The following is a 26,784-nucleotide window of genomic DNA, read 5'->3' as shown; positions in this document are numbered from 1 at the left end:
AGAAAGCTTAGGTGGACTTTTTATAGCACAGTAACTGTGATGTATCAGTTTCTTAATGTTCTCTTTGTTGACTTCATTTCAAAAAAAAATTTCCCTTTTGTCAAATTTTTTTCCCCATACCCCATAGTATTATGTCATGCTGCAAATGAATAACAATTTTACTTGAATTTATTTTAATGAGTATATTTAACTTACGTTATGTCGTTATTCGAGATTTCTCAGCTTCCCAAATCTCAATTTTATTTGGTAAAATAATGTGAGCTGAAATTTTAAATTTTGTGGTCACATTTTTTTTTCTTGTTGTCCTTTGTCTCTAAATCTTGAATTTTGTGCTAAAATCTTCAGCAAATGGTGAGTTATAGATATTTTTTTGATGCACAATTGAATTTCAAACATGTGATGTACTTGGTTTTTCATGTGGAATGTTTTATTTCAATTATATCTTAAATTTTGTCATTTGTAAATATTCCTTTTTGTCTGATTTTGAAACACCATTTTTTCTCTCTCCCCTGTCCTTCCTGAGGAAGGGGAAATTTTTTCCTCTCATGTCAGTTTTTCTTTTTTGTTAAGATAGGTTCCAGATTGGTCAAGACAGGAGACTCTGTCACCCTCGACGCCTCCAATCAGCACGCCTGATCCAGAAGTCTCCCTACTTTCTTTGCCGGAACTGGACACTTCTTACTTGTTTCTTGACCCAGCCGGTCATGCATTGTTGGGACTCTCTACCCCCTTTTTGCACCTTTTGGCCATTTTCGGCCACCATTTAAAGTCTCTGGGAAAATGTCTCCTCTGTGAAGAAAACGTTTAGATATGGGGATCAAAAAACTTATTCATAGGTGAATCCAATCTCTTATTTTATCTTTTTTTTAAAAAAACGTAATATCTTCTCACAATCACCCACATGAAACTCCTGCACACTTCACAGGAAAAGAACATAGTAATTACACCTCGCGCCGTAGATATTTTTTTCTTTTTCTGAAATGTTTTTTTCAATTTGTTCGCGTCATGGTCATGATCATATAGTGTATTAATTTATATTATTTGATTTTTTGTTTCATCAATAAAATTCACCTGTAGCGGCTTATGAGAGTTTTTATATTTTGTTTTTTCATATTATTTGAATAATCCCTTTTTACCACCTTAACGTAAATGCACCACTCGTTTCTGATAATTGATAATAATTATATTGCATGTATGTATTTGTAATTCTTTTTTTATTTGTATAATTAAAATTTAATGTTAAGAAATAACTATGTGTAAAGCGAAAAATCAATGACTCATTCTCAATTGTTTTTATTTAACTTTTTTTAAATTGTCTTCCTGCGAGGCAACCTGCTCCTGGGTTATTGTCAACACACGCATCCACTTTTTTGATCACTAGCCACATTATATAGTTTTTTTGTCTCTATATTCTCATGGTCGCAGGCCCAGCTCATGACAAGGCCTCTCGATGGTCGAATCGGCCATTTGACACATGTGCAAAAATCCGGAAGTGAAATTTTTGTTGGCCAACTACGAACAATGTTCAGTGACTTTCGGTACGGTTGCAGTGGAGGATGAGGAGTTGACAGTGGTGACCAACCTCATCTGGAACCACATCTAGTTGACCGCACCCCCAAGAGCCTACATGCAAAAAACAACCTATTGTCTGAACCCTTTACTCTACAATAGTTCTTTCCTTATCATGAGGTGCCTTCCCAGTATTATGAACAGCCGCTGCGGTAGTTGAGTGGTTATAATGACGGACTCGCGTCGCGAGGATCCGGGTTCGAACCCCACCGTCACCGCAGTGGTGGTCGGCTGAAGTTGGTTTCCTGTGGTTCCCAACTTCGCAGATCTCCCCATTAAAAAGTCTCGCCACAGAGAGCAAGAGGCCTACAACGATTAATTATTCAATCATTACACTTCACTCATAGTTAGAAAAACTGGTGACAGATGGCAGCACTACACATAACAAGCATTACACAGAAACGAACTTTACGTCAGGTTTCACTACACGTATACACACATTCCCACATGTACCAATTCGTTAGCGGTTACGCAAAGGAATATGGACGAGGTACATGTGTGGTTTAGTAGTAGTAGTAGTATTATTATGAACAGAGGGATGTGTGAACCAAAAATTTTTTCCTAGTTCCAAGAAGAAAAAAATACAAATAAAAACCTCACCAACTTTTATTTTTCTCTCTTTCTACTATGGATCACGATTGTGCGACCTTGAAAAGAAGTTTTACTACTTTGAAGTACAAATGAAGCAATTTACTACAGTGTATTGGTATAGCCGTGGGTTGTGTGTTTTGAATAAGATGGCGAGATATCTAGTTGCTTCCCTAAAATAAGGGCTGTCTACTGCATTTTCCAATTTCGGAGAGTTTTTTTTTTTTGGCCCCTGTGGGTTACATGCCAGAAATTACGGTACTTTGGTGGCTATCTACAGGCATTCAAAGACAACGATACAGCATAAATTCGCTTTGTTCCCACAAGATTGTGAAGTCTTAAAATTGGTGGCATAAAATTATCAGAAATTTTGTCAGTGTGTCTGCTAGCATGGAGAGTTCCTAAGTTCCATAAAAGACAATGAGTAACACCAACACAAAAAAAGGGTTCTTTTTCCATGACCTTTTGCTGGCGCTTAGGGGAGGGACATGGCCTCCCTGCCCTCCTTTAGAACCCGCGATCGCGCAGTGGTAATTGGCTAAATATGATTCTCTAAAGCAGGACCAGAACTAGAAAGAGGCAAGGAAGGGCAACTACCCTGGGCGGCAGAATTTAGGGGCTGACAGTTTTAGGTGGGAATAAAGAACACCATCATAAAATTGTCGAATTTTAAAGCTGTGGGAGGAACAAAAATCCTTACGGTCCTGTCTAAGGTTTTCTAACTTTGATTTGGCTATCCCTCCTCCGGAAAAAAACTCTGTTGCCACGACGATCACACAGAACTACAACACAAATAATGTTACATTAAGTTTTAAATCCGCACATTAGCAATTTGGAGGATAGATGGCACCATCTACTCAACACAAAACATGCCAAACATATGACACACTCAAATACTGTTGAGTTTTACCAACATGATGCTCTGATATAGCTCCCATATTCAGGTGTGAAAAAATATCTGGCAGTTAAAGGGTTGTAGATCAGAGTTGCTGACTATCAGGAAGGGAAAAGAAAACCATTAAACTAGGAAATCACTTTGCGGATTTATCTGAATAAGTATCAGAATCATTTCCTTTAAATTTAATCAGAAGATATTATTGCAAGAGCTAAGGTTTTCCAAAATGGAAAATCAATCAGAAAAGAATTTATTGATTGATTTATTAGTAAATATACAGGGTGCATAGCAAACAGGGGGTGTGGCATTTCACTGGCAAACCGTTGACCCTAGAAGCATCCTTCCAGTTAGAAAAAGTTTTCAAATAATGTGTAGTACTCAGATATGTTATTCATGTTTCAAGGAATTGTATAGTTATTAAAATAAAAAATTAATTTCTTTTTCAATCCCAGTGTGCTCAAAAACCCAATGAGAAAGTTGTTGCCCTGTTTCTCTTGATGCCGACTAAAAAAAATTCCACAATTCTAGGTGCAATATTCATAGGGATATTCAAATTCAAAAAATTAAAGAAATTTATGAAAAAACAGCTCTAAATGTGGGTAACGGTTTACCCATACATAAAAGAACCCAATTACAAGATGGCAAAAATTAACTTTTTTTTCAATGAATCTTTGGATTGAACATATTTTTAGAAATGAATTATTTGATTCACAGGGATACCAGTGAATGATGGGGTTGGGCACACACACCAAACTTAAATTTTTTTTCAAGAGGGACCCGCTTTCACTCAAAAAAACCCAGATTTTGCCAATAACTTAGGTCCCTAGAGTATATCAGCACCTGTGTGAAAAATAAAAATAACAGTATTTGTGTTTCTGGTCCTAGCAAGAAGCAATTCAATTTTGAAAATGCTTTTGAATTGTAGGCAGCAAAAAGATCACAGAAAATGCTTGAGAATTAAAATATTTTTGTACTGTAATTTACATTTTATATACATATTAAACAAATTTTTTTATTTTTTTATTTTATACTTCATGTAAGTTGTTTTGGAATCTGCATTTTATGACGAGTCAATTTGGCTAAGGTTCTCTCTTATTTGGCAACAACTTTTTCTACATGATTAGCCAAATTGCTCCAATTGATAAAAAGTCAGGGGGAACCCTGATTTAGAACCAACAAATGACAAAAAAAACAACAACAAGGAATAGATGAAATTTACAAGAGAAATGTTACAAAAATTTATTAACTAGCCAATCCACAAACAATTTCACAAAATTAGTTGTGATATCACGATGGGAATCATAGTTGACTTAAGCAGAGTTTAGCTAGCTTGTGTCAAGTTAAAGAGGTTTCTCGTCATTGAATTCAATACTATGCCAACCATGAGAATAATGAATGTCAAGTTATCCAGGTACAGTGCTGTAACTAGTCATTCTTGTGCCCTGTGCAAGAATTTGCATTTAGGCCCCTTAATTAATTAGGTTTGGAAGAATAATAAAACAAATACATTACAATAGATGTTTTAATAAGATTTATTTTAATTGCACTTTTCTGGCTTTCATTTTAGCAAATTCATTAATTAAATCACCACAATTAATATTTTTTATGATATATTGTATTCTATTGAAATAGAAAAGTTGGATATAATCATTCTCGCAGATAGTTAATCTTAAATAATTTTTTATTAATCTCAATTTGCTAAAACTTCTCTTGCACGAAGCAGTAGAAATGGGAAGAGTTAGAAATATTCGAAGAGCAATATATTGATATTTGGGTATAAGACTCAATTAAACCAAAATCATGAAGAGCCTGTAGAATATTAAGCGAGATGAAGTTTCTATATTTTGTATAAGAGTCGCTACTTAATACTTAAAATGTTTAATTTCACATGTGAAGTTGTACTTTTTTAAATCTCTGCTATATTTAATAGCGAGATCTGCAGCCGATTTTTTTTAAATCAGCAACACTCATGTATTGTAAATCAGCAACACTCATGTATTGTAAATCAGCAACACTCATGTATTGTAAATCAGCAACACTCATGTATTGTAAATCAGCAACACTCATGTATTGTAAATCAGCAACACTAATGTATTGTAAATCAGCAACACTCATGTAATGTACAAACCATAGAGAAAGCAAAAATTGTCACAGTTTTCTTTTTTTGATAACACCAATCTATTTGAGACAATAGTGTGTCTGTAAATTTGTATTTTAAATAATTCTTCGGGTATCAAGTTACTTCCTTCATATCTGGTGTTTCATCTATTTCCATTATCTTAACTCTTCTCTTTCGTTTATTATAAAATCCCTTCTTTATACCCATTTCTTCAGCCAAAAATTTTGTACTTCCTGGAAATTTTGTTCAAACCCTTTATATATATCTCAAAGTCCTTGTAATGTATTATGTAATCCAGCAATTAATTTTGTTCCACAATCTATTGACAAATCTTTCTGTTATAATGCTTTATCTTTTTGATCAATGAATTGTAGAATTTTATTCCATATAGAAAGTGTACAGATAAATCTATAATTAATTTGCAGAATCAAACTTTTTGCATCCGGATTTGAAAAATCATTTGCAATACTTTCATTACTTCAGGTAATTTTAAAAATACAGCGCTTTTATTGCACTGGCCTTTGATGACCACCTTGAGTCAGAAAAATGTTTATGTGATAATTTTAAGTACTTCATTAAAATGTCCCAACGTGTTGAGGATAAGAAAAAATTAAATAATCTCTGCGCAGTACCAAAAAAAGTAATAATTTCTGGAGTTGTTGATAAAGCATGGACACCAGCTAAATTTAAATTATGAACTGCACAAGGTAAAAATATTGCTAAATTATTAATTTCCAAAATACATGCACTTACTCCCTTATATTTGCCAGCCATATTGGCACCATTGTCAAAAATCCTTGTCCCCTGCAATCCTGAATATTCAATTTATCAACTTTAAGTTTATTTGAAATTTCAGTCGATAAACCTTCTCCCTTTTTTTCATATGATTAAATAAAGTTGATGAAGCTTTCTTCGATCATTACCTTTCTATTACAGTCAACATGGACATATCTTATCTGACTCATTTGCTCTTTTCTTCGAATACCAGAGGTGCAGTTGAATAAAATGGTGTAGTACTTTGCTTCTTTAATTCTGCATATGATTTCATTTCTAGTTTTGTCCCCAATTAATTTTATTACTTCATTTTGAATAGCGAGTGAGAAATAAGGAATTGAACCTTTTTATGTTTTTCAATATGTTCCTTTAAAGCAGTATTATAACAGCAAGCAAATTCAATCAAATTTTTAAAAAAATGTTGCAATTTGCATCTCCAATAATTTCATTTGAACCACTAAGAGCAATATTATTTTTAGCACAGAATAGAGAACAGCACCCAATATTATCTCTATATTTCATTATTCTGCCATATCATTTTTTCCTTGTTAATTGAATTAGCTACATAATCATCAATTGAATTTCCTGATTTTAGATTCTTTTCTATCACTTTCCATTTTACATACAAATTTCTGTGCTATAGAGAATTTTTGTGTTGGGGAATAACTGGATGAAGATGCCTCTTAATCATGAAATCATTTTTGTGGGACTGAAAGATTATGAGATTTGAGTCTAAAAAGCATGTAAGGAAAGCAAAATACTGAATTTTGATAATTAGAATATAAAATCCATTTTCTATTAACAGTTTCTCCATTAATTTGTTTAGTATAAAACCAGTCCTTTGTAAATTTTCACCCTGAATCATCTGCTTTCAACGCACATGTTAAAGTTAATATTGTTGTTTTGATCTGGACCATGTGTGTGACAAGGGAATATATTAATTTGTTTGTAATAGCAGGCCAGGAATGGGGAATCATTGTAATTTAGCAGTATTTCTTCTGGAACAGTAGAGTACATATTTTGTACGGCATTATCGATTTATGAGACAGTACTTTGTGCAGGCTCATCCTCTTTGAATTATTATGGGGCAACTGTAGTAAAATATCTTGAGAAGCAGTATATTTTTCTTCTTGTAGTGGCTCCTTGTTTTTGCTTCTCTGAGAATTGTCATTCATTGAAGGGGTAGATATCAAATGTAGTGTTTATCATCAGATTGTGAAGTAGTAGTCATGACTCCCACATCCTGGAGCTGAGCCCATAGGCTGGGATTTTTTGCAAGCCCCCTCATCAAACTTTTCATGGGCCCTTCTATAGTTAATTTATAGCGTGAAAAAGCAAAAAAATGATGAGAATTGTTTCCTGCCCTTGCGGGAGCCACGACAGTAGCAGATTTGATCTCTTCTGTACTTCCTCCATTAACTGGTGTTTCAGTTCTTAGACATTTAACAAATTGTTGCGACATTGACTAGCATTTTTCTAATTTTCATTTCCTTATAATTCTCTTTTGTGCATCCAACAGTTGCTTAGACATTTTTAAACTAGAACTAAACAAAAATATTATTTTTAACATGTTGCCTGTACAAGTATAAAACTGTTATAAGATACTGTAAACTGTATACTAACTATTATTTACACAGCAAATACAAGCATGTGACGAAATATTATTTGCTTGGATGACGTCGTATCCTATATTCCCACGTTTTTTCCAACCGAACATTTTACAGAAAATAATAAAAACCTAAAAAATTGTTGCATATGAAATTAATTATAAAAATTTCCCTATAAAACTCAAATGGTACATTTAAAAAGTACTAAATGAAATAGTCTACAAGTACATAAAAACTAAACATTGCGAATCACTTCACTATACAAATACAAAAAAAGTACAAAATTACCTACAGAAATAACAAAAACCAAACTCATGTGGTTATTCAAGCACATTTGTCACGTGTCTATTAATGAAATGCTCGAAATATTGCAGTCAAATAATCTTAATATTACTATTTGCATTCTTACCTGTTTTCACAAACATATACAGTAAAACCTTGTTAAGTTGTCACCCTGATAAGTAGTCACTCCAGTTAAGTTGTCATTTTTCTTAAGACCCTTCCAGCTCTCATAGACCACAATGTTATCAAACCCTTGTTTACTCGTTGCTAATTTCGGTTAAGTCTCAACAAAGGCACATTGAAAATATCAGTTAGTTCTGCCATTCATTCAAATGTTCATGTTGGTGAGCAGAGACATCTAGGGTCTAAGTAAGGCAAAATTTAATAGCCAAACCATGCAGTAGAGAAAAGCGGAAAAATTTAAAAATATAATTTCTTGTGAACAGCATTTTGGGCCCTGTGTTGATGCCTAGTTACGGCACTGTCCGGGTAGTCGAGTTATTGAGATTCTACTTTAGTTTGTTAGGCTTGGACATTAGTTGTGTGATGCTGCAATTGAGTATTGGATAACTTTGAGAACGCCAACAGACTTATCCCATTGCCAAGATCTCTTCCAACCCAGCTTCATGGCAGAGTCAGGAACAAAGTGAGTGCACCTAACAGTCTGAGTGTGTAGCTAGTGTTGTGCCTAATATTTCAGTGCTGCCATCTATACTTCAATTTGTGAGTGAAGTGTAATGATTGAATATTTGTAACGTTGTAAGCCTGTTGCTCTCTGTGGCGAGACTTTTTGACAGGGAGATCGGCTCGCATTCGCACCTTGAAGTTGAGAACCACAGAAAACCAACTTCAGCTGACCACCACTGTGGCACCGGTGGAGCTCGAACCCGGATGCTCGCGATGCGAGTCCGTCACTATGACCACTCGACCACCAAAGCGGCAATGTTTATGAACAGAACTTCATATATTGATTCAATTTTCAAAATTATACAGTTAGCTGAAATCTCATAACATTTACATTCCACAGAGCTCATTATCAGAAATTCCAAAAATTAAATAGGATCTGTTAAGAAGTACTCTTCATAATGAATGGAACATTGGAAAGAAGAGGTGCTTTATGCAAAACACATATATTGAATGATACAGTAGAACCTCATTTATCCAAACATCAATTTTCTGAAGTCAACTCAGTCAACCGAACACTTTTCCAACTTAACTCATTTTCAGTTTTCTATAGTTGCTCAACAGTCGGCATTTTCTTGAAACTTCAGAGAATCCTCTTATCTCCCAACTCAATAGCTTTCTTCTATTGTACAATAATCTACTTCCAACCAATTGTACATACTATACCTGTGAACTATAAATGTAAGTAGGGGCAGATCCAAGTACAGGGGTTACATAGTTATAAATGATTGATAACCAAACAAACACGTAAATAGGAGCAGATTTAGCTGCCATCTTTTTTTTGTCTGACGAATTAATCTTAATAATATGGGTTTTCCCTAATGAGAGGGAGGAGTGCATCTTCTTGAGAACAAAACAGCTCTTATCACAGTTTTGCCAGGGGGTAATCATTTGTTGCTGAATTTCAATTTTTTCCCTTTGCGTTATCGAATTAGTTTTGAAATCGATTTTCCAAAAACCTTTCAGTCTCAATGAGTTTGTTTAATCAAAGTTCTACTGTACATTATTCAGTCATTAATAATGTACGATTTCAACTGAAAACTTTGTTCTTTTTTAGACTTTCAGTATCTATTTTAGTCAACATTCATTAAAAAATTAAAAAAAAATTAATTGCAAATAAAACAAACTTTGGTATAATTTTCGAGGCACTTGATATGTATCTGAATAGATAAATTTTCTTACTTACATAGATCTGTGAGTTAAACCTCCATCTGACTGCATAAACAACAGATTGACATCCTGAAATTTTTCAGAAAAAAAAATTAAGACATCACTTATAAATAGAGAGAGTCTTATAAATACTTTAATATTTATTAAAAAATTTGGAACACTGTTCATAAAACTACACTTTTAAGATCTTTTCATTGAACTTAATAGCCTAAAAATAAAAATTATTCATTTAAAAAAGTTATAAAGTCAACTTTTAATAAGTAAAAATAATGTGGTCTCACTTTACGTAATTTTGCTATAACACAATTTTGAAAAGTTAATTTTAGAAATTGTAACCTTCAAAATTCGGCCTGGAGTTGAACTTTAATCCTGAAAATGGGCCTGTAAATTGAAGATATAACATAGTTAAATACTTTGATGACAAAATCTGTTGGATTTAATGATGTAGCTGAGGCAAATTGTTAAATACAACTCATCAGATCTCATTTATGAACAACGTTTGGTGACACATTATCTTTCAAACTGAGTACAACTCAGGTCTATTGCCATGTGGAATTTACTACCTAGTGGGTTGTGCTGGAAGTGGAAGTGTGCGTACCTAACAGTTTGAGTGTGTATTTAATGTTGTGTCTGATTTTTCAGTGCTGCCATCTATATTTCAGAAGTGAAATGAGCAAAGTGTAATAATGATTGAATATTTGTACTGTTTGTAGGCCTGTTTCTCTCTGTGGCAAGACTTTTTAACATGAAGATCGGCTTGCATTTGTGCCTCGAAGTTGGGAACCACAGAAAACCAACTTCAGCTGACCAATAATTTTAATTTTAAAAAAGCGACTAAAATGAAACTTGAATTTTCATATTTTTTTAGGAATATTCAAAATTCTCTGGCCTTCTACTCAAGTTTCTATAGAAGAAACAAAGAATGCTGCTTGTCAGCAGAAAATCTCAACTATTTCAATAAAAAGAATTATCAGCCTAATCATACTTGGCTCTTCAGGAAAGAAAACACCCACATTCACTAGAAGCAATGAAGACAGAGAGAGAGAGAAGAAAAAGAAAAGAGTATTAATTAAATTCATTCATGTTGCTTAAATTCACGGGACTTATTCATATAAGTTTAAATTATTTATTTATTTAAGAAAAGTTATTTGGCTATTGGGTTCACAAACAACTTTTATATATAATACAGTGAAATGCCTATATAATATAATTGAGAGATGTATCATTATTAAGAGGTTATATCGTTTTAGATGAAATATATCAACATTATGAGGGGTGCATTAGGACCAAAGCATGATATTGGTATATATGTAGTTATCGTTATAGAGGCTATCATTATATGGGATTTTCACTGTACATACTGCTTCACTATCACAATAGAACTGGGAAAAAGATAAAATTTTAAGGGGCAAAAGAACTGCATTCAACTAAACACAAAAACTATTGTCATTAAAACACTGAAGATTTAAGATAATTACTTATTTGTATGCAGAGTGTTTAAATTTAATTTAACCTGAGATATAGGCCTATTAAAATTTCCCATTTTTAAACAAAATACATGAATTTGAAAAATGAGATGGATACTTTCATCTAATACTCTTATTTAATAAGTATAATAATTGTATTCTATTTTATAAATTTTCCAATGACTACTTTTAGCTGAATTATATGATTGTGCTTACCATCTTATTAGTATAGCCTTATTTCTGAGAACGCCTCTTTCTATTACCCGGGAAAAAAGTATAGGATTTGTTGGTAACACAAAACTTTTATAATTTCCGTGTTTCTATAAAAAACCTTTGACATTTTTCATCTTTCTCTTGAATATTTTGGATTTTAACTTTGAAAAATCTCTTCCTTCTAAAAATAGTAAGAGCAGCTAAAAAATATGTTTTTGGAAAATTTAGATATTTTTCCAAGCATCTTTGATGTAATGATTGCCTTTGCTGTGTCAGATGCTCTAACAACCATTAAATAAAAGTTCCATTGGTTATACAGGGTTCCACTAAATATACAGGGTACATAAGGAAATCTTTTTGATAAGAATTAACTTGTAAATGGGGACGCTACGCAATTTAGACTATGGTATAATAAAGTAACTATGTCCGATCAGATGCAAAAACAACAGCATATAAAATAATAATTGGATAAGAGATATAAAATTGAAAATTTGTACATTGACCCAGGGCCATCTTAAGAGCACCATGGGCCCCCCGGCTAAGTGGTTTTTCTGAGTCCCTACCAGATAAATTATACAAAATTTCAACCAAATCTCATTTGTAAGGCCCCTCTTCTCTTGAGGCCCCTGGGCCATGCGTTAAGACGGCACTGCATTGACCCCATCTTAGTAAATTTCACTTAGTAAAACTTATGCTTGTCTATTACACTGAAAAAGATTCACCCTGTAGTATTTCAATAAAAATTTACAGAGATATCTGTGGTTGAAATTCTTGATTTTTGTTACTTTATAAATGCTAAAAAATTAAGTATTGAAAGAAATACAGAAATGCTTATAAAAAATGGCAACAATCAAGAATTTAAATTATTGATAGCTCTGTGAATGTTGAAAGAATTTATTTTTTGGTTTAACAGAGAGAGGCTGAAATTTTAATAATTTTGTTTCTAAATTGGGAAGTGCATATTTTTTTTAATATCTCCTAATACAAATATAAATACAACGCCACAACAGGCAAAATGCCCAACGAGGTGGCTGAGAAAAAGATGCCCATAACAAATATGGATGTCATATATTTCAAAAATACAGCAAAGCTAATTAAAAATCCTCCCAATTATTATTTTACACGCTTTTATTTATGGCATCTGTGTAGTCACTTTATTATACCAAAGTATAGTAGACATCTAATTTGCATAGTTGTAGCTCTCTCTCTCTCTCTCTCTCTTTGTAAGTTGTTTCAGGTCATAAGGACTTTCTTATGCACCCTGTACATTACAAAACAATTGACTAATTGTTTTCTGATCAAAAATAGACTAAAAATGTACCTTCAAATCATCTTTAAATCCTGAAGTGAATTTTTGCACATATTGCCTAATACATGGTGTGAGGTAAGCATCAACACATGCTAACCAAAAAAAATTATATTAATAAATTAAATACAGTATTTGAATGCTAAGAAAATTTAAGTAGTAAAAATATAAAAAAATAGCATAAGCATTACTTATGGAGCTATATATCAGTCCACAACTTGGATTAAAAGAAATGAGATAGACAATATTATTCACAATTGAAATAGAATTGAATAGTTTTATAAAGTAAATAATTTATCACCTGTGTGACCTCTTGGCACCATTTTTATCATAGGCATCACTTCTGATGACAAAGAAATATGAGAAAAGCCCATATCTCTAGCTATTTTAGCAACTTCATGTTCATGATCAGGAAACCTGAGATTACCAATAAAAATATAATTATATCATCACACATATCACATAATAAGTAAATTTTACTTATTATGTACTTTATTAAATATCCAGTATGAGCTGTTCCTGGCTCCTTGGGTATAACTCCTTCAATTGTATATGTACACTTTTTATGCTTGAATTAAAAAAAAAAAAAGTCCCATTTGCATGTGCAAGATTAGGGGTTGGATAGAGATTTGTTTGGTGAATATGAACCTGCTTGGCAACTTAGAATGACAAGAGAGTCAGGCTTAGAACCTGCTTGGCAATCTTTTTTTGTGATTTCATGCCAACTTTCCCTTACAATTTTTTTCAGGTGAAAGATACTTTTTTTTACTCCTCATGTAAACACAGAATTATAAAAAATGATTATTATAATAAATATGGCGGTTTTAAAAATTCCTATTTCAATTTTTTTTAAACTTCAGTTTGAAAAAAAATGTTTCTTTTAAAATAGTTCTTATATAAGAACTAGTTTTTTTTAGAATATATATATCCCTGATATAATATTAGAATATACACTATGTTAATATACTGTATATAGTATACTCAGGATGCCTCAGAACTCTACCACAAAAATGAGAGGAGTGATATTCAACTTTTGCAATGGAATCCAGGGTCGGAACTTATTTATTTGAGGGGAATAAGTACATTATCCCAATTCAGAAGTCATAAAAGTATGAAAACTTTGTTCCCATCATGAGGAGCAAGAGGGAAATTTAGCTTCAGAAAAAAAAAGTTTCTTCTTGAAAGCCAAAGGCAATTATAGGAAAAAATATGTAATTTTTTTTTTTTTTAATGTCATTATGTACAGAGGAATTTTTTCCCAGGACCTGTTTGAATTAGCAAAAAAAAAAAAATTAGATTATCTGGGTTCATCTTTTAAATATTATTTAAAAACAAAAACATTTGACAGTAGGTATCCCTGTGCATTAGACAAGATAATTTCATTTAACCAGGGCTGTCTGAAGTTCAGATGCCTGAGTATCAAAAACAGTTGAGGACCCCATTTAAACTATAAAAAAAAATGCCTCTCAGTAGTTTAACACAGAATGAAATTGTGACTAACGAAACTAAAATGAAATATTGAAGAAAGAAGAAAAAAAACAGAAAATGAATGAAGATCTTCAATGTGTATGTGTGAATTTTTGGAGACCTTGTTGGACAAAGGGATCTGGGCCCACATTGAAATGCCACAGCATTAGGCAACAATCAAGGGTTCATGAAGCCCTGTTCTTATATCTTTCTCCCTCAGCAATACATCACATGTACTAAATAGGAGAGTGAAGTGGGGTTGTCTTATGAACAGCATGGGTTCCCGAGGAGCCAAGTGATTTTTCTGAGGCCCTATCTGCCAAATTCTCGAAAAATTCAACTACTTTTTTTCTGAAGCCCCTTCTTTTCTTGAGGTGAACGGGTGGGCTCATGCGTTAAGATGGCACTGGAGTTAAGCACGTGTGTCAGGGTAGTCTTTTTACTCTTTTCATTGCAGATTGTTTCAAAAATACTTATCTTTAATAATATAATAAAATACAGTGAAACCTGTCTAAGACAGACACTGTATGAGACGGAAACCTATCTAAATGGAATCAATATATAGTCTGTTCGATAATTAATGCTTTTATTTGCACCTTCATAAAATGGAGATCTGTCCAAAATGGAATATTATTTCAGTCTGTTGACATTTCGTTTTGTACAGGTTCCACTATATAAAAAAATCTTCATAAAGCTCATTCTCTAATTTATATATATAATTTAAATTCAAATGAAGCAATTGGTTGATTAATATTCCTAATGTTTTCTTGATCACTTTTCTAAATGCTGTCATTGCAATGTTCCAAACGTTCCGATTTTAAGAAATTCTAAAGAAGTTTCCAATTTATTTCAGTTTAAAAAAAACCATGATAAAATTTTATTTAATTAGTGCCCACAACACCCCTGGCTCTGACTCCACTGGTTGCAAGTCATACGCATATTATGCTTAAGAAGAGTCCAAAAGTTTATATTGAAAATAGGGATGGGACAAATAGTGATTTGGCCGAATAACTGAATACCAAATATTTGGCTAATGTTTTGGCAGAATATCAAATATTCTGCGGTCAAACATAAATTTCCTTAAAATTAATCACAATTGTGAATAAAATTGGTATTTTTAACTGAAAATTTTTTTTGATAATTTTTAATGATTGAAATTGAATTTTAATCATGCAATTATTTAAATAAATATTAAAACACTGGTAGTTAAAAGATTTTTATTGATATGAGACTGGCAATCAAATTTAATGATGACATATTGCATAGGTGCCAGAACCTAGGTTCTGAGGCCATTTGAGCCCCCCCTCCCCAATAATTTCTGAAAAAATAATGCAATGTATCTTCCTCCTCCTGCATATGCACTTGAGTCCCTTATACATTGGACAACCATCAATTTTAAGGCCCTCCAATGTTTTCTTCATGACGGTGCCTCTGATATATTGTGTTTTAATATTACTAACAGAACTTTTTTTCACAACACTTGTTACAATTTTACATCTATAAGAAAATGTCAACCATTAGTTACTCTCAACTAGTAATGCATCATAAAATTTATGACTTATTTTCTTATTTTTCCTCTCTAGATGTTCCTTGTACCTTTTGCCTTCTTCAAGTAGCTCAATAGGTATCTTGTCTTGATGAGTCCTTCAGTAGTGGATTTGACTTTTATATATAATTCATGCGCATTTCTACCTTATCACAGTAGGGTACTATTTTTAGTTTCATGTTTTCCTCGAAATTCACCTTGACATAACCTCACAGAGAGGATATACACCTCACAGTAAAATATAATCAGTAAGTTTTTAATTTACATGAAAAATTCCAATTAATATAATTTTTTAAAATCAGTTTAATGTACTTGGATTTACAGAGATATCTGGCTAAATACCAAAGCTACATTTAGCTAAGTACCGAATAGCAACAGAATATTCATCCATCACTCACTGAAAATCAAGAATACAAATAAAAAAATGTTTTGAATAGTTAGAATAAATGTCTGATTATATAAAATTCTCATTCTTACATGTATGAATGTAGTAAAACTATAGCCAAACTTCTAATTCCTTTCGCCAAAACTCTACGAAGATCTGATTTCAGTTTCTCAACATCAAGAGGAATCCATATTTCAACCTACAAATAAATATAATCATTCTGGGGCATACTAGTAAACCTCAAACAGCTACCATGTAAGGTTCAAATAAAAATTGAAGATTACCTTATAAAAAAAAAAAAAAAAAAAAAATCAAAGTACTTGTTAACCACTTCTCGTACAAGAAGCTGGCAATAAATTTGAATGATCTGTATTAGACGTATAGGCGATAAATGTGGTGGCCTGGTTAGCTCGTTAAAAAAAGGAAGAAAGGAAAAGAAATAAAAAAGAAGAAACAAGGGTGGGAGGAACAATACAGAGAGTAGTAGATGATTAGATAAGGAAGTATTAGTACAGTGCCTTTCGCTTTTTCGCCCTCACCTACAAACTTGTTTTGTAGGTTTTTACTTGTTCTTTTTCTTACTTTCATGTACAGTATATAATAGGATTAGTTCTGAGAAAGACACATTATATGTGTGGGGGGATCACTAAACACAGGAGTATAGAAAGATTTAAAAAAAGCTTTTTGAATGGCAAAAGTGCTGCTCACTTGTTCATACATCTCTACAAAGACAAAAAAATTGGGGGATGCCGTAGAGAACGAATAGGAGGAGAAAAAGCTGAGGAGAACGGAGAGGGGAAAACTTACACACAACTTTGTTTTGTAGGGTTGCAATAAGTTTCTTTTAAGGAAAAAAAGGTTGAAGAAATGGTCATGAATTCATTCCTCTGGAATTTGGATGCAATATTATGTCCCTGATTGCAAAGAGGTTAATAACTATTATGCCCCCTAAGATAATATTGATAGATATTACCACTAGAAATTCTTTAGTTATTTGAATGTTTACAATATTTATGATGTATACATCAGGCTCTAAAATACTGTATTCTATTTTTTGTTAAAACATATGGATGGGAGAAACATAATGTAGCACTCAACTGCCATTGAGCATTTCAAGCTATTTGAATCATATAACCAAGTAATAAAGCACAGAATTTTCTTTAAATTTTAATTAAAACTAGGGCAATGAAAATATGTAGCTACATCACGATGATATTAGACTGGCTCATCAGTTTCAGTAAAATTAGATATTATTTTTTCAGAAGTTGAAAGTTTTTTTTCTAGCCTATTCTAAAACTAACTCATTAAATAATTCCACACACACGTTTTTTAGATTTCTTTTTTCAATTTATTTTTAAGCTCTGGGTAAAGATAATGAATTTGATGCGGATAAAGCTAATGAATTCTGGGCAGCTTAACATGAGTAGTGTGTAGCTTAATGAATTCTGTGTGTAATTGATAGACCTTATGTGGATAAAGCTAAAGGACATTTTACTCACATTTTCTCCTGTTAAGCTTGGTAGAACAGGTGAAGACTTTTTTATTTGACATTTATCTTGGCAAATAACTACACGTTCTTTTACCTCTATCACTTCTTCATATAACACATCAGGACATTTGATCTCCTGGAAATAATCAAATAACCATTAAATAAATACAGTGAAATTGGTCAATTAGAAATCCATGGATTTATATTCACATATATGAATCATGTAGTTTTCTTAAAAGAAAAATTCCCACAACTTTTTTTTTTCAGGTGTTACAATCTTGATGTTATATATTGGACTTTGAGCTCACAAAAGAAAGAGAAAAACCCCAAAACGATGTACGGTAGACGTTCATTATAATGCCCCCCCCCCCCACATTGCAGAAAATGAATGTTATATCAAAAATTAAAAAAAAAATTACAAAAGGATTATATATTTGGACAAATAAAAAAACTATTATTCTTTTTGTTATAATGTAAGCAGTTGCAATGAAAATGTATCAGGTTAGGAAAAAATTGTAATAATTAAAATTTGATGCATCCCATTATGTACATGCAAGTTCCAATAGTATCATGTTGCACTTTATTTCAGACAGCTGTGCTAAATGAAAGAAAACAGAAAAATGATGATTGCACACATCAAATTCACTTGTCTATCTGTATATTTTCTCTTATGTGAAGAAAGGTGATTCACTATAGTGATTCATAAGTGATTTGGATGAAATATCCTTACATCATGGGTCAGAGAACACACACATTTCATACCCTTTCTCTTCAATCCAGATTCCAAGAAAACATATTCCAACCTCGACATTGAGAAATGGAATGGTCAGTCGTGCAACAGTTACACAGGTATTTATTAGACATCTCATCACATCTCCTGCCATTACAAGAAGAGATTAAACCGAATTTTCAAACATCAAAGGTTGAGGTTAAATACACTTTGTGTTCATTTCTTTGCAAAAAGAGGAATGGGGAAGCTGAGTCTAGAGGTTGTATTGGATTGAACGGTTTTTTTTTCAGGTCATTATATGAAAAATAACATGGATAAATAGGAAAAATTTAGGACTTACTGTACAGGTCTTATAATGAAACGGTCACAAAAAAATATAGTCCTTATAAAGAGCATCAACTGTATTCACAAAAATATGTATTGTTATAATAAAGTCAAGAATTTTAAAGTATATTAAGAACTTCAAAATTTTCATTCTCTTGTTTTGTTATGACTTCTCTAGCACTTTATATTTCTCTAATATTTTCGTTCACTTTTTGAGATTGCTCCGCTCTACCACTCTATCATCTGTGGTTGTAGTCTTACAATCACAACTGCTATCTTAAATTGAAAAACCACACATTATTGAAGAATTTTTCAATATAAAGGATTTTTATGCTTAAATAATGATCGACAACAAAAAAATCCTTGGGTCCAGAATCTCTGAACTCATTAAGACTATCTCACTCATACTTTCTCATCATAATCAATAGGTTTTGTTCCTCCATACAACCACATGTTAATTTTTTGTTACAAATTAAGCAAGTGGTTGGCATTATAACAGACAGATTTCTTCTTTTTTATGTTTATGTATCCACTGAAGAAGCCACAGTAATCTCCAAAAACTTAATTTCAGAACAATTATGTTGAAAGTTGTTTATCCCTTAACTCATAGTTTTCTCTCTCTCATTAAGTATTATAAATAAAATTCTGTAGTTGAATAACTAACCAAATAACACTAAATAATTATTAAATTAAATAATTTAGTTTGAAAATTTGCAAAAACATCATTTTGAAGCAATCAATATTCAAGAGTTTGTAATTATTGATTCATGATAATTCAAACTAACTAAGGAAAATATATCTGGTCTTGATTGATTTCCTATGTACAAAACATCTTTGAGTCCACTGGTAACAGCGAGTGCTATTCGATTGCCTTTTCGTTCAAGTAAAGCATTTGTAGCTACAGTAGTTCCCATCCTGATCCATTCAATGTTACTACCATCAAGGAGCTGACCAGATGTTAAATCCTTCCTACTTTCCTATAAAGAAACAAGTTAGACTTTGTTAATCCAGGAGCAATAACACAGCTATGTGGGTATAACACAGCTAACCATTCATCTAGGTGAGTAAATTGCCCCATGATGAAAGAGGAGGGCTCTGTGCACATAGTAAGTCGGTCATTTGGGTAATGGCTGGAGATGTCATAAAAAAACCCGTTATAATACCAGAAGTACTCAGATGAGTGGTTAAATATCTGTCAGTTTTCAAATGCATCATGTAATATTTATGTACTAATGCATCAATAATATTCTAAAATAGAAAGATACTGATGTAACGAAGAAATAATGTTGTATACAGTATTTAGGTCCATATTCACATTTTGCAAGGTGTATCTTTCTTGCTTTAAGCTGGGATTACACTAATACAAATACAACGCCACAACAGGCAAAATGCCCAACGAGGTGGCTGAGAAAAAGATGCCCACAATAAAAATATGGATGTCATATATTTCAAAAATGCAGCAACCCAATTAAAAATGTAATTACAAACAATATATATACATGATGAAATATTAACAATAAGTATTCTTATGGACATTGTATGTCTTATTCTAAGTACATGGACAACATGTTTATCACATTTCTTTTTAAATGTGACAATTGTGTTACAATTTACTACCTCCAGGGGTATAAGCTATTCCATTTATTAACAACTCTATTAGAGAAAAATTCCCTGCGACACCATAACCTCACATTGTCCCTTACCTGGTGTTGATAATGGTGTCCCCTTGTAAAAGTAATCGATTGTTAAAAGATAAAAGTTTTAAAAAATTTCATTTACAAACTTGAAAAATGCAATGGATAAAGCACATCAGTTGCACTCACTCGAATCTAACCGATGTGCTAATTGGTTGAATTTTTTGTTTTATAAATGAAATTTTGTAAAACTTTTCTAGTGTAATCCTGGCCTTAGTGCATGATTTTTTTCTATGTTTGGTATATCATATGAATGAAATTAATGAGCACTATTTTAATTAGAAAATTCAAAATTAATTATGCAGCACAGAGACTGCACCCCCCTAGTTATAGATTAAGCAAAATTTTGTACCAAAACATTCATAATATAAAAGAAATATTTTGCCAACAGACAAACAGAAATAGACAGACTGAGTATATCTTCAGATAATAAAGATATTATTGAACCAAATCTAACACTAACTAATTAACTAATATTTTTTGGTAGGAAAAGACTAGGGTTCCATAAAGACTAGGGTCCTTAGTCTTTATGGAATGATTTCAAGGGGTCTGTAAGCTTAGATAAAAAGCAATTAACTCATTGTTTCTAATCTCTTTGCAATTGCAGGCGTAATATTACATCCAAACTCCAATTCAAACAAGTTCTGTGTTTTCTTTCCTCTTTCTTCACCATTGCAAAGCTTTATGGTAACCCTGTTTTCAAACACAGAAGTTTCTCTTTCTTTCCCATACTCCTGTTAATGATTTTTTTCCTCACATTATCTTTCTACTGTACATGTAAGAGAACACATAGAGTGAGGGTGAAAAGAGAACTGTAAAAAGAATTCTCTTATCTGCCTTAGGCCCCTTTCACAGGGAGCGGATGTGGGTCCGGAAGAAGTTTTAACAATTGGTTTATACTGAGCCTTTCAGACGAGGCAAAATTTGCCCACAACTTTGAAGTGTTCATGCGGGTCCAGACGTCGTCCGCATGTGTCAAAACCTAAGTGTGGGATCCGCATCCGCACATACAAGTTTTGACAATTAGGTTATTTGGAGCTATTCACATGACACGGATGCGGAGCGACTTCGTCCACATCTTTGGCTACTTTTTAAAGATGATTTTGCACTGAATTTTTTTAATTATTTGCCATAAATTCCCTTAAAAACACCATATGAATGTCCCTGTTCATCAATATGATGTACTCGCGTACGTCTGTCCCTCCGTTTCCTTCTGAGATGGAGATATAGCAACTTTAACTGCCTTTTGTCCATACTTTACAATTTTATACAATAAAACTTGTCAACAATGGCCACTGATGGGACCAAAATTATAAGCCATTCTGTAATTCATTACGAATATTTTAACTAAATACTTTAATAACTTTTAAATTTAATTAAAAATTTTTAATTTTTTTCTTTTTAAATATTTAAAATTATTTAAAAAATAAATATTTAAAATTATTTAAAAAATAAATATTTAAAATTATTTAAAAAATAAATATTTAAAATTATTTAAAAAATAAATATTTAAAATTTAAAAAAATAAATATTTAAAATTATTTAAAAAATAAATATTTAAAATTGAAAAAAATAAATATTTAAAATTTAAAAAAATAAATATTTAAAATTTAAAAAAATAAATATTTAAAATTTAAAAAAATAAATATTTAAAATTTAAAAAAATAAATATTTAAAATTATTTTAAATATTTATTTTTTAAATTTTTAATCTTTTAATTTTTTTAAACTTAAAAAAAACAATGTTTATTAAACAACATTATCCACGCACGCTGTTCACTCAGGACCGGATTAAGATGTTTGTAGGCTCTAAGCACTTGAATAGTTTTGGTGCCCCCGATACCTACAAGTATATTTTACTCAATATTCAGTCTATAAGCTAAAAAAAAAATTGAAATTTTATATTTCAGAAGTGACTAATCTAAGGATTGGATTTCACTCTAAAAGGTTTATGAAAGTTATTTTATAAAACTTGAAAAAAGCAGCCGGTGATCTTATTGGTTGAATTTTTCAGGTTTTATCAAAGAGCTTTTACAAAACTTTTACAGTGTAATCTCAGCCTACGACAGAATTGTGATGTGAATATTTCTAAGCACAGACATTTAGGAAGTCTCCACCCCTCTCCTTTTTCATACTTTGCAAAGTCTTTGATATCTCCTGAATTTTTTTTTTGGAACAGCATTGGATGTTTTTGGAAATTTTCTTTCATATTATCCAAAAAGACAGATCTTAGATTTTTTTCAAGATATTTTCTCCCATCGACTACTTGTGAGGATCGAACTGAAGGCATCTTTATACCCATATTCTATGGGGCTCTAGATTAAACCAGCAAAGAATGGTTCTAGGCTGCCTATGGGCACTCTGTGAATCAGCGGTGAAAGAGAAAAATAATTACAAAAATTACAAATAAAATATTTTTTATGCATGAATTTCGAACTGAATAAAGATGTGGGCAAAAACATCTTTAGTGCTTGTGTGAAAGGGCATGCGGATGCGGACCCATGGAAAGGGGCCTTATTTATTGCACTTTTTCATTTTATATATATTTTTTATTTCCCCTTCTTTCTTTTTCCAACGTGCGGTTAGGTTGGTACAAGGTTAACACATTTTTGTTGATTCGTCAATTAGAGAAAATCCAAATTTCTTACCAAATGCTTGTACGTGCAGTGGTTAATTGCTATATAGTGAATATTGTTTTCTAAAGGAGTCAGCAGTCTTCATTCTATTAGCGCACGAAGGTCTGTGGCATACAAAAGAACCCTTGCTATAGACAGATGCAGGGCCGTCTTAAGAGCATCGTGGGCCCCCAGGCCAAGTGGTTTCTCTGAGGCCCTAACTGGTAAATTCTAGAAATTTTTTACCGGATCTCATTTTTGTGAGGCCTCCCACGTCATGCCCAGGTGGGCCCATGCGTTAAGATGGCACTGGACAGATGATTGAAAAATATGCAGTTGAGATAAAAAATTTGTATATCAACAGATTTCATCCAGGCATAGGTGCCGGAGCCTAGGGGCTGAGGCCATTTGAGCCCCCTTCCAATAAATTTTGTAAAGGGGTTGAGCCCCTCCAATAATTTCTGAAAAATAATGTAATGCTCCTTACTCCTTCTGCGTACCCACTTGAGCCCTGTGTATACAGAACGACCAGCAACTTTCAGCCCCTTCCAATGTTTACTTCATTTTGGCACCTCTGCATCCAGGGTCTCTAGATCCTGGGGGGGGGGGGGTCTTTTTTGTAAATTAATAGCTTAAAAAATAACTGATGTTGATACTGGCTGCAGGGCTATCTTAAGAGCATGATGGATCCCCGGGCCAATAGGTTTTTACTGAGACCTCCTAGCTGACTAGAAATGATTGCCTATCAATTCATAAGGAGATCTCGTAATCACAAAGCACCTCTGCACTTGAGACCCCGGGCCATGCGCTAAGACGGCAATGGCTGTCTGGAGATTGTCCCATGTGAAAGACTATCAGTCAAGAGGAGAAAAGTACAGTGTTTGTCAAAAGCTAATAAAAAAATGAACTTAAACTCATTAGAAATTAATTAAAAGGAACGGATGGCAGCAAAAAATTGTGTTGAAGGTTGTGATGAGCGATTGGATATTATATATATATATATATATATATATACTTTAAATAAAGAAAATAGCTTCACAAGTTAATGATACATGTGCCAGAGACCAGAAGTGCTGACATGAAGGAAACATTGGGGGTTGGGGGCTGAAAGTTGCTGGTTGTCCCATATATATGACTCAAGCATGTATGAAGGAGTGAAGGTGAATTGCATTCCAGAAATTATTAAAGTGGCTTAGCCCCCCTTACAAAATGTATTGGGCTCAAATGGCCTCAGCTCTTAGATTCCGGCGTCTATGCCTGAGACATGCAATATATTAAGCAGGTATAGGTTATAGCATTCGAAATCACTGGTGGTCTGCTGGTCCGAGACCACTGATTAAACAATGTGACCACTGAGAAAAAAGTAGTGGTGGCCCGTGGGACCAGTAGAGCTGAAAACTCCAGCATCTAACAAATGATACATTGATCCCGGAAAAATCTCCTGTGGAAGAATCATTGAACTTTTGTTGTTTTATGTTGCCTAAGCTGTTTAAATGTCAAATGTTTATTTCTGTGAAAAATATTTATAAAACTTTGTCTGCCAAAATTCAAAAATTTATGAGCAAAACTGATTTTGATATGATGTGTACTAAGTGGTGCATCAATCCCGTACCACTCCATGAATCAATATTTTTCATATATTTGCATGTCATCTTTTATGTTCTGTGATAAATTGAATAACTTTTTATTTTTTAATTCAGACTGAATCTTTGAAATGAAATGAATCTTGCACCAAAAATTTACTTCTCAATTCATGCATTTCAGATCGTCTTTCTATAATGAACCAGAGTCGTAACTAAGATTTTTGCAGCCCAGGCAAACATTGACTATTGATCCACAACTTTAAAATTTGATAATTTTACAACGGTCCTCTGTGTCCCCACCTAAAATTGCTGCCCCCTAAATTTCTCCACCTGGGGCAGTTGCCCCACGCCCTCTATCTTTGGCCCTGTATCATTTTTCCAATATCTGCGTGCCTCGCCGTACACAGCAGGGGGGTGGGGTGGACTCTGTCTGTTTGTGTCATTCAAATTTTATCATACTTAAAACAAAAGATTCATATATTCCAGAGTTTTTTTTTTGTTCTTGGAAGCTTTGACACCTGAAAATGTTTTTTTTTGCTGAATATGCTAAAAACACGTGCATTTATGAAGATTTTATTTTAATTATTTCTTAATTAACCCCTTCGCTTACAAGTGAATGAGGGTTTTCGGATCATGCGATATTTCCCTCTTTCTTGAGTAGGCTGACCATATTTCCTTGAGAAATACGGGACATTGGGATTCCAAATACGGGAAAATACGGGACATCGCCAATTATCGCCAAACACGACGCCAAAATCAAACAAAGTTGCCAAATATTGCTGAAATTACGGGAAAATCACAATCACGGGATGGCCAAAAAAACAGAAAATACCGGGACTGTCCAGGGAAATACGGGACGTATGGTCACCCAAGGTTGAACGTTTTATTTCGTGGAATTCATTTTAATCCACTGCAATTTGCTGTAACGCTTCGTTTGCCACCATTGTGGTTTTTCCGTAATTTCAGCAATATTTGGCAACTTTGTGCTTTTTTGGCGTTGTTCTTGGCAATATCCTGTATTTTCCGAATTTGGAATCCCAATTTCCCGTATTTCTTTCGAGGAAATATGGTCAGCCTATTCATTGGCAAGAAATTCTGATGCTTTCTATTTGACGAATCGGCAATAAGTATAGTAACCTTGCCCTAACCTAACCGTCGACACAGTGGTGGTCGGCTAAAGTTGGTTTCTGTGGTTCTCAACTTCGAGGCACAAATGCAAGCCGATATCCCGTTAAAAAGTCTCGCCACAGAGAACAACAGGCCCCTACAAACAGTAAAAATATTCAATCATTACACTTCACTTTTGAAATACAGATAGCAGCACAGAGAGAGAAAAATACGCACTTAGACTGTTAGGTACTTACACTTCCGGCACTACTCACTAGCTAGTAAATTGCCCATGACGATAGACCCGAGTTGTGCTTGGTTTGTGGAAAAAAAATCATGATATCTGCGGATCTTTCGTAGTCACTGGGGGTGGGGGGGGCAGTGACTTTTATTTTTCAATTCTAACTCTTGTTAATTATGCAAATCAGGCTGCAGGAATCGAATGAAGAACTCGTGCGCATCCTTGCAATTTATTGACAGGCTGATTTTCGACATTTAGGACTATTTTTTTTTACCTACCAAAAAGATGATGTAACAGTTTTGAGGACAGATTTTGGCGTAGAGTATTCTTCTCATTCTGCAAAAAGATCCAATATCTTTCTGACTCCATTGGTGCAAACTACAATTTTTTTTTCATCATTTATTCCTTTTCAATTAACTTTAACAAACTTTTGACGCACCATGGGTGTCAACGGATATCTTTCAGTTCGGTAGCGATGGTGGATTGAATTTTTTTTCACCGAAATGCCCAGAAAATCAGGTGCGCGTTGCGGCTTCTAGGGGCGTAGTAAAGAGTTGGTGTACTGATGTGTAGCCTACCCATTCAGTGCTTTGAAATGATTGTCTTAAGACTATTCTTGGGAACCACGGATAAAGAATCAGAGAAATTACAAATATAGAATTGAAAATAATGTCAACTCACTTATTGAGTAATGAAAATATTACCTGTATCAACGTTTTTGATTAAAATAACAGATTCAAGAAAACTCCGACTAAAAAACGGGAGAAACCGGGACATTTTTGCAAAAAAAGTCGGGGCAGCAAAAAATGAGGCTTTTCGAATAGACGTCATAATTATCATAAGCATCACTTTTAAAGACAAGAACAGGATGATACCCATAAAAACAATGTTAAAATTGCCGATTTTACCACAGAAATGCGGAAATTCGGTG

The 26,784-nt window shown here is 33.1% G+C and overlaps 1 protein-coding gene across 2 annotated transcripts in view; it reads right to left on the bottom strand.

Annotated features, from left to right (window-relative positions):
- Positions 1 to 26,784, bottom strand: part of LOC149072151 (5-oxoprolinase) — a 176,923-nt gene that overhangs the window by 110,708 nt on the left and 39,431 nt on the right. The window contains exons 2-7 of one of the 2 annotated variants that reach the window (XM_089246636.1): positions 19,400 to 19,591; positions 17,571 to 17,696; positions 16,164 to 16,270; positions 12,975 to 13,090; positions 12,689 to 12,768; positions 9,705 to 9,757 (exon numbers count right to left, since the gene is read on the bottom strand). In XM_089246636.1, the coding sequence (XP_089102762.1) occupies positions 9,705 to 9,757; positions 12,689 to 12,768; positions 12,975 to 13,090; positions 16,164 to 16,270; positions 17,571 to 17,696; positions 19,400 to 19,591 (674 nt within the window). The remainder of the gene's footprint in view (positions 1 to 9,704; positions 9,758 to 12,688; positions 12,769 to 12,974; positions 13,091 to 16,163; positions 16,271 to 17,570; positions 17,697 to 19,399; positions 19,592 to 26,784) is intronic. The other variant, XM_089246637.1, reaches the window with a different exon arrangement.

Source organism: Pholcus phalangioides, unplaced genomic scaffold, assembly GCF_987345545.1.
Source record: "Pholcus phalangioides strain wild (caught in Gottingen) unplaced genomic scaffold, Ppha-v1.0 ptg000017l_1, whole genome shotgun sequence".
Classification (NCBI taxonomy): Eukaryota; Metazoa; Arthropoda; class Arachnida; order Araneae; family Pholcidae; genus Pholcus; species Pholcus phalangioides.
The sequence above is the reverse complement of the archived record's forward strand: the minus strand, read 5'-3'. Positions and strand labels throughout refer to the sequence as shown.